This window comes from Mus pahari, unplaced genomic scaffold (genome assembly GCF_900095145.1).
Source record: "Mus pahari unplaced genomic scaffold, PAHARI_EIJ_v1.1 scaffold_5176_1, whole genome shotgun sequence".
Classification (NCBI taxonomy): Eukaryota; Metazoa; Chordata; class Mammalia; order Rodentia; family Muridae; genus Mus; species Mus pahari.
This window is the reverse complement of record NW_018392424.1, coordinates 36,079-45,507: the sequence shown is the minus strand read 5'-3', so window position 1 is coordinate 45,507 and position 9,429 is coordinate 36,079. Positions and strand designations below refer to the sequence as shown.

Below are 9,429 nucleotides of genomic sequence, written 5' to 3'. Positions count from 1 at the left end.
TATATATATATATATATATATATATATATATATATATATATACCATATATGTACTGACAGTAAAAACTGTTCTTTAATCAGGCAGGCTATGGCTATTTTAAATTAATCATGAGGAGTCATAAGCAATTTTCATGTCAGTGGTTCCATAAGGGATCCTTCTACACTTTGTTATTCTCCATTCTCTGGGAAAAAGCTTAACAATTTACCCTATTGTAGAGTTTAGATCCTGTAGACCTCTTTGGTTGCATTTTATATTTTTAAGGGAGACTTATGGAATGACATATTTAAATTCTTCTGTGTAGACCACTTATGATTTTTATAATTTGATAGTTTCATTTCTGAGTCTGTTTCTTCTTCAGAGGTTGATTTTCCACTTTTGATTTATCACTAGCCTCTCCTGAGCTACTTTTCTCAGACTTTAATGTCATGGACTAAACATTGTTCTTAGATCATGATGGAGACAGTAGTAATCAATTCTCCTCACAAGAAAGTGTATTTAATGACTCCTGAATACATATGGCTTTTTTGTCATCTGCCAATTCCTTCCTAAGACAGTCCAAATACCAAATGCTGTAAGGGACACACCTGGTCCTCCATTCTCTATAATCCAGTTGTTAATATCTAACTCTGCTTTTTCCCATGCATCTATATCTAAAGTTTCCCTCCTGGAGACCAAGGACTGACATTTTGTACAAACTGAAGAAAGTCAGTCAGGTGGCTGGTGCTAACCTTAATGACTTTTTTCTTTAAGAGTATTCTTAATATCAACTGTGAAGAACTCTCTGACTGGAGAATCACTTTGCACCCTGAGAGACACAAAAAAACCCTCAAAACCCATTTCTGATGGCTCCTTATCAAAGGATGATGCTGACAAATCCCTATAGAACTGCTGGGAGAACTGCCGGTTGACAGCAGGCAATTAAGGTCAGAGTTGATAGCTCCTGGCTTACCCTGGGCACTGATGATATTCAACTAACACAACCAGGTTCTGATGGCACCTACCATCAGCTTATGCTGATGGCAGCAGGCAATTTTAAGTCAGTGCTGATGGCTCCTGGTAGAAAGCAGGTGCTGATGGCATTAGACAATATCAACTCCTATTTCTCACCCTCCATAACCCCACACTCCATGATCAAGGGGTTTGTAAGGTCCAGCTGAGAGTCTGATCTGTGTTGACATACCTTCTTTAAAATTCCTGTTCCAAGGAGCCAATTTAGATTATGGAACCTACTGACCTAGAGAGACTGGAAACTGCTGTGTATAGAGTATGACTCTAGTGTGGCTTTAAAGTCTGAGGGGCTCCAGACATTCTAGCTTTCTAACTATGCTGAAATGCTGATGATAACTTCTTAAAAGTCATAAAAAATGGTCTTGCACTTCTGAGGGTTAAAAGCTGTAGGTTTAGGAGAATGACATCTGTAGTCTGGCCCCAAGGGGTTAAGTAATGAAGCCTTTGATCTATCTCAACAGGAACTGCACAGCTCTAACTTTTAGTCTGCTAGGTGGATGTCTCAGGAAGAAAAAGCAAGACTTTGAAAAGCGATTTTAGAGTTTATTTCTAGGTTGTAAAACATTTCTGAAATGAAAGGTATCTAAAAATATGGAAAAGCTTAAAGACCTGAGTGGGCAAGTGAAAAAAAAAATTATTCCTTCGCCTCTTTGAGAAGTGTTCTGTCAGAAAAAAATACAAAAAAACCAAAACCAAACAAACAAACAAAAAAACCAAACCCTCCAAAAACAATAACAACAGAAAAACAAAACAAAACAAACAAACAAAAACTCCTCAATTCCTCTGAATCTTCTCTTGGTCCTCAGCAGATATACATCTTTCAAAGTACATGATCACATGTTAAAATGTCCATCATAAGTTCTCACATAAAATCAAATAATAAGTTGATACAGAAGTTCACAACAGAGAATGTTTACATGCATATCCGTTAGGAATATTTATCTGCCTAAATATTCACACCTCAAGTTTCCTTCCTGGGAACCAAGTACAAACCATTTGCACAATCTGAAGAAACTGATTCAACTGGCTAATTCTAAAGTTAATGTCCATTTTCTTTAACAGTATGCTTAATAACATCTGTAAAGAACTTCCTGTCAGTAGAATCATCTGTCACACATCCACAGGTTTATTGAAAATTAAAAAAAAATGTAACTAATTTATTAGTGAAGTTTTGTATAGAAAAATTCAGTCAATATTTTATCTTCTGTCCAAGCACTGATACTAAAACATAGTTCCCTTTTTATGACCTTTGCTTAACTGTTTCACAAATTCTTGGAATGTTCCCTGAGTAAAAGCAAGTCTGTTTACTATGTAGAAGCAGTTAACTGGTGACAGATGGGAAACTGGCAGAGTTCTCCTTGCATTTTTGGCTATCAGAAAAAAACCTGAATAGGAGTGCAATTATATAAAAAAAGGTCAATAAACACAAGTTTAATTTTAAGAATTCAAATAGGATCATCATTAAGAATTAAGATATCATCCATTTGCCTATCACTCCAAAAGAGTCCACATTCCTGAATCTGCAGAGGTCTGCTCATTGAAATGTGCAAATACATACTGATTGTTATGTATGTTATTAATACCAGGAAAAGCATATTTATAACAGGAATATTTCCTAAAATGATTTATTTCTAAGTCTTGGCTATAGGAAGTTCATTATAGATATAATGAAATGCAAAGTCATTTCAGGAAGATCACCTGCTAGTTATTAGCTTGTCCTGTGATAGCTCCAGACAAAACTTAAATTTGGGGATAAGAGATATGGGTAAAGAGGGTGGGTACTGGACTATTTGGGGCTTTGGAGAATATGATCTATATTCCTAATTTCTAATAAGTGTGAATATATTATCATTGTTACGATTTTCAAGAAAAGTTTTATGGTGGGGAGGAGGATGTGCTCAGCAAATAAGGTTGTCATTTTTCCAGAGAATCCAAGTTTGATGCCCAGAAATAAAAATAGGCTGTTCACAAACATCCAAATCTTGAGAATCTAACACAAGGAATAGAATTAATCGCTATGAAAATGAAAGGGTCCCATATTCACACATGAACACAGACACAAACACACACAAAAGGAAAGAGAAAAGGTAGTCATAATAATATCAATATGATGGCAAGCAATAGAGGTACAGGAACAGAAAAAGCAAGATCAAAATCTGGCATACTGGGTATAGAAAATTTGCTTATACTGCCTACTTTAGTATATCAACGAAATTAACTAAAACCCTATTTGTTAATGCATGCATGTATTTTGAAATTAACTTCATTTTTATTTAAATGATTAATAAAGTTATTTGATATAAAAGACTAAAATGATAAAAATTAACAGATATTAATTTTTAAGGAAAGCATACAGATAAAATGTAAATGAAATAATATATTCTGGAGGAAATATTTGATAATTAGGATGTTTAATATGAGAAATAAGATCAGTGACATTTTCTCATGTATAAACATTATATATTCAAATAAATACATAGACAATTTAAAGATACATACAATTTTTGAGAATTGTGTATATGCGGGGAATTAAATAACAATCACTACTGATTGAGCAGATTAACTCCATATCTACAGTCACAGAACAATGATCAGAGTCAACTTCAATAAAACAGACTTGAGCACTTTCTTTTGCATACCTAATTTTCAAAGCACATGCTTTATAATTAATATATTTTGAAAATGAATACTATTTTTATCATTTATATTCTTGAGATTATAAAATAATTGCAAAATTTCCCCCTTTCATTCTCTCTAGGCAAATTTTTATGCACTTTCTTTTTCATTTTAATTTCATGGACTCTTCTTCCATTAATTGCCCCGGAGGACTTGAACTTACTAGTCATGCATACACACACATGCAAACACCCACTCACAGGTACAACCACACAAACTAACACACACACAAAAACATACATGTATCCTCAAACAAACGGAAACAAACAGAAGCATCCCTTTTAGTGCACAAACACACACACACACACACACACGCACACGCACACGCACACGCACACACACACACACACACACACACACGCACACGCACACGCACACACACACACACACACACACACACACAAACACACACACACACCCAAACACACAGACACAATTATAGGTAACTAATGAATACTGTGAAATAGTTTACCTAATGTTTAATATTCTTCCACAGGAAAGATTATAATTTTCCCCATGAAAGATTCTATGTAAAATCACTCTACATCTGTCTTATTAGATTTAGGATGAGAATGTTTTAGTTAGATGCACACATCCACTTCTAGAAGTTGAATGGTAATATAAACATTACAGGGCTGACAAAACAAGAGCCATCAATCCTTAACACAGTGAGAACTTGCCAAACCACCATATTCCGCAAGCCTGAAATATATACTATGAGCTGCTTTTGTTAGTATTTTTAAATATGATTGAATATAACACTGCAGAATATGTCTTCCTTAGAATATACACAGAGAAAAAGAGAGCTCACAAAAAAGGCATTATTGCCGAGGAAAAGTAGAAATGCCAAGAACGAGGTCAAGTGGTTGCAAGGTAGGCACCGAGAAAGAACTTTTGTAGCTAATTCAAACAAAAATCATGCCATGAAGGGATTGTGTTTGCATTAAAAATCAATGTTTTGTACTGAAAAACTGCATTTCTGAAATTCAAAGGAAGAGTAAGATCAATTAAAAGCCAATTCAGAATCATAATATAGTTAGGAATGGGCCCATATTTATTGCACATATACATGAGAAAAGACAGGGTAGAAAGAATCTAGAATGACATTACCTACATGAGAAATGTTCTAGAAAATTAACTTGTCTTTTAATATGAAAATTGCACACAATGGTGCAAAGCCCCAGTAACATAATATAATCTATTAAAAACAATGTTGCCTAGAATGGAATTCTTATGATATATCAATTTTATCAAACTATGAAGAGTAAAACCAGACTAGTTGCTCATATATCCAGAAGTACAGCCTTTACTGTGAAGTGTCTGCTGCTGAACAAAACATGAAAAACACATAACAATATATATTGGTACTTGAACTGCTGAGAGTAAAGGGTACCAGAAAAGTCGATTTATATGGAGCATTAATTATAACAAAATAGAAAAGGGCCTACCCAACAGCTAAAGTCACCCCATCAACTAAGCATATGAGAAGATATTATGATTTCTTTTGAGTCAACATATGATTTCCTAAAATATTAGAAATACCATTAAATATTTTATCCAAAAAACAAATTTTATGTACTCATATTTGATATGTTTAAATGATTCAAAATTAATGTATCAAACAAAAAATGATTAAGTTTTAATTTTTATCTAAACATTTCCCCCTCCACTTTCTTTGATTTAATAGCTTAATACCTCAAAAGATTTTACCAAGTACAGAGTATTGTCTCATAGGGAATAACTCACTTTTATACTGTATTTGATGTATTTAATTGTTTATTTGACAGATTCCCTTTTAGAGATTCTAAAATCTTTCCTGTATTTCTTTTGGTCATTTCTGATTCTCGATTTCTGCCATATTTCTTCTTGTATTCACAGAGATAGATATTGTTCTAAACCCATGCCATACTACCTATTCCATACATATATAAGAATGTATTCTTGGGAAAGGAGTTCTGGCTTGGATAAAAACATCTTATTTACTTTATTGAGAAACATGCAATAATATATTTTTTGAAACAGTGTTTGTCTGTGTAGCCCTGGCTGTCCTGGAACTCACTTGGTAGACCAGGCTGGCCTCAAACTCAGAAATCTGCCTGCCTCTGCCTCCGGAGTGCTGGAGTTAAAGGCATGTGTCATCATGCCTGGATCAAGAATATTTTTGTCCGTCTCAGCAATACCTGTCTGACACTATTCATTAACCTGGATTATTTAACAGAAGCTAAGAAATAGCACCAAGATGAAACTGTTTCAGACACAAAGTCTTGGTAGACACATATATAAAAATGAGAGTAAATGCTGCAAACCAATGGAGTAAACATGTAAACCCAGGTAAGCTGTCTGAGATAAAAATTTAAATTATCAAACACTTATCAAAAAACATGAGATAGATGAAATATCTATGTAGCATAGAAGTATTCTCCACTTCCAAATGTGATGTTGTTAAATCTGGAATCAGCTGCATGTAACTCACATGACCTCTTCACTCAAGTTTTACAACATTCACACAGAACTTACCGCATTTGGTGACATCATTTAATACCACAGGTGCAATCAGCACCTCCAAAATGCTACGAACAAAAAGTACAGGCTTAGAATAAATCATTCTTCCTTGAAATCATAGCAATACCAACTCTTCAGTCATTGTGGCATAACAACAATAACAAATATGAGATTATGGTTAACAATCAAAGTAGAAACTAAAGTGAAGTTTCCATTGCCTTTCCCTCTGAGTGAGGAAAATAATCTGAAAGAAAAATAAAACTAATGAAAAAGATTTTAGAAAGTCTAAGAGTGAATTTGTAAAAATAAAATACAAAAGATTAGTAAATTGCAATGACTATACCATCTAATATATAAAAATTCTGAACTCAAAAAATAAATAATTGAACTTACTGTATGTGATTGTCCAAATAGTAATATGGGATAGTTGAATGTGGATTTTTCTTCCCAGTGTAGAATGTGTGAAGTGGGAAAAATGCACCAATCACAACATCTCCTTCATGGTGAAATTCTTCAGAGATTTTGTAATAACATCTACTGATATTATAGATACCAGCAGAGACAAATTGGTTTATTTGCAAGACACAGAAGATAAAAATCCAAGAGAACATCCTATTAGTTTTTGTGTCTGCTTGATGTAAAACAAATAGTGTCCAGTATATATATGCTTGGTTCATGATTTTGTGACTATGCATGTTTTGAATTTGTTGATAACTCAATCTGTCACACTAATTATTCCAAGGGATTTAGAATGACTTTGGGAATTTTGAAATATTTTTTTCACATGGACTCTGCTGTTGAGGCCTTCTATTCAAGTGCAAAACAAATTTGTAATTATGTTTGTTCAAATTCTTCACTAGCCAAAGGCACTATGACTTCAGCAGGACTACAGACAGCAAGCGCTCAGGGTTGATCTTCTCTTGTCATGAGTTGACTAACTATATGAATCAAGAAACCTTTAATATGAAAAAAAATTTAGGCTGTTTCCCACAGGTTACCTCATAGGAGACCAACTAACTGAAAAGTGAAAGGCTAAAAAGAAAGCGTTGCAGGTATAAACACTCAAAATTAATATATTGCAGAGCTTTTGGTGGCAACTAAAAAGTGAATCATATGAAACACCTTCCAAGACATTTATAACAATATGCATTGGTGTATGTTATCCCAACATTTTCTGCTTTTAGACCAATAAAGGGAATTTATCTCTATTACCTTTAAACTTTTCACAATAGTTAAACTTATGAGAATTGTTAAAGTAAGAATTATTATTACAATGTCTAGTTCAATTTTATTTACAACTTTCAGTAAATTACTTCTATCTTATGTAGTCCAAAGTTCTGTGAAGGGATTATGTAAACTGAACAAAATTAAAACTACACTTCAAGTTGATATTTTGAAGAAAACCTAAGGAAATGTTAGTTTTTAGGTGTGTGAGCATGATAATATTATCATTAACTTTGGATTTAGGAATCTCTATCATAAATACACTTTTTGAACCCATCAAATACCAGTGAGGGAAAAATTTCACCTGCGTAAGAAGGATGTTTAGAACAAGTAGCTTCTGCTTTAAATAAAAAGACAGATACACAATGACTCCTGGGACAGTCACCCCAAGTTTATCTGTGTCAGTGGAGACATCACATTTGATAGCCATGCCCAGAAGTTCTGACTGTGAAGCAGAAATTTTTAGGAATCTTCTACCTTTTCTATGAAATATGAGGTAATTGTCTATCCTGTACCTGGCTTGTCCACACGTTGGACTGTGTACTTTCATTAGTCAAAATAAAGAGCACTTTATAGCCTAGTGGACAGTTTTCACACATTTGTAGAAACTTAAAGAGAAAATTAACTTTTGCCCATAATTTTCTTTGGAGCGGATACAGAGTGCTGCCTTACTTGATTTGTCTATCATAAAAAGCTCTTTATTAAAATGTCTTAAATGCCACATTCTCAAGGACTTTGAGTGTGTAAGTACTATCTATATAAAGTCCATAAAAAAACTTTGCTTTTTGCTTGTTAGTTATTCTAAGCTTAAGCTTCAATACATGTACAGCAGATAATGTTAGGCTTATCCACATATTTAAGTGCTTCAATTCTGAGCATGGTCATAGTGCTTGTTATTAATGCACTAAATGATTTCATCATATGTAAATTGACTGACTTCCAACAAGAATTCCTTAATTATTACTAACAGTTTATATCAGTAGCTTTTAAAGTATAGAAGCTTAAACTAAGGATTTTAAATTCAAGCTCTTTTATTATCAATTTAAACATGTATTCATGGACACAGTCTATAAGGAGACAGTCCACTGAAATGAACATGAAAATAGGCACAATAAAGAATCCAACATAGTCATTTCATGGGTTAAATGGAAAGTGTAATACTAATTAGCCAAAACTCTCTTCCAGGAAATCACACAGAAATTCCTGTATCCATCATTGACATTGACATGGCAATAGGTACCAGTCCTATATTAGTTGAAGGGACACAAGTTTCTCTTCCAAGAGTTAAGGAGAATTACTCTCATTTTAGCAAGCAGCCACCTTCTTAAACCTTCTGATGGGTTGATTGGGTCTGCTGTCTAAATCACTGACATTGGGAAAGGATTTTCTTGGGAACCAAAAAAAAAAAAAAAAAAAAAAAAAAAAAAAAAAAAAAAAAACCATGTCTTTACCCATATAAATTATTTAACAGCTTGTTGATGAACAATTCACAAAGACATAAGTAGTTAAACACACATCTTAAATTAATTATTATTATTCAAATTAGATCTTTATGACAATAACGTTTCAATCATCTTCCAAAATCATTACTAACCTGAGAAATTTCAGACTTGTATCACTTTCGCATTTTAAAAGGAGATACAATAATCTACCTTTCATTTTCCCCACATAATTTCCCCTAGTTTCACACCCTAACACTAGATAGAAGTGAAAGGAGAGAAGAGAGAGAGAAGCCCACAAAGATATCCATGAATATTTTTCTTTCATCCTTGACCATCTAAAAACTGCAACTGACCTTCCTATATGACCAAAACCTGGCAACAGCAACCATCCTCTCCACCTCTCCCAGTAATGAAAGAATTGTTCTCTACAGAAAGCTTCCTCTTAGGTGTCAACAACTTGTTTGGAGACACTAAGAAAATAGGGATATTGCCTAAATCCAGGGAGAGCTGGCTCTTTCATTCAGTGTACAAGCCTTTGGGGGACATCTGTGACCAGAAAACAACAAGCCTACCTGA

The 9,429-nt window shown here is 33.7% G+C and overlaps 1 protein-coding gene across 1 annotated transcript in view; it reads right to left on the bottom strand.

Moving 5' to 3' along the window:
* The window catches only part of LOC110315003 (vomeronasal type-2 receptor 116-like), a 27,886-nt gene extending 21,088 nt beyond the window's left edge, over positions 1–6,798 (bottom strand). Inside the window, exon 1 of the mRNA XM_021189175.1 lies at positions 6,581–6,798. Coding sequence (XP_021044834.1) covers positions 6,581–6,798 — 218 coding nt within the window. The remainder of the gene's footprint in view (positions 1–6,580) is intronic.
* Positions 6,799–9,429: the final 2,631 nt, after the last annotated feature.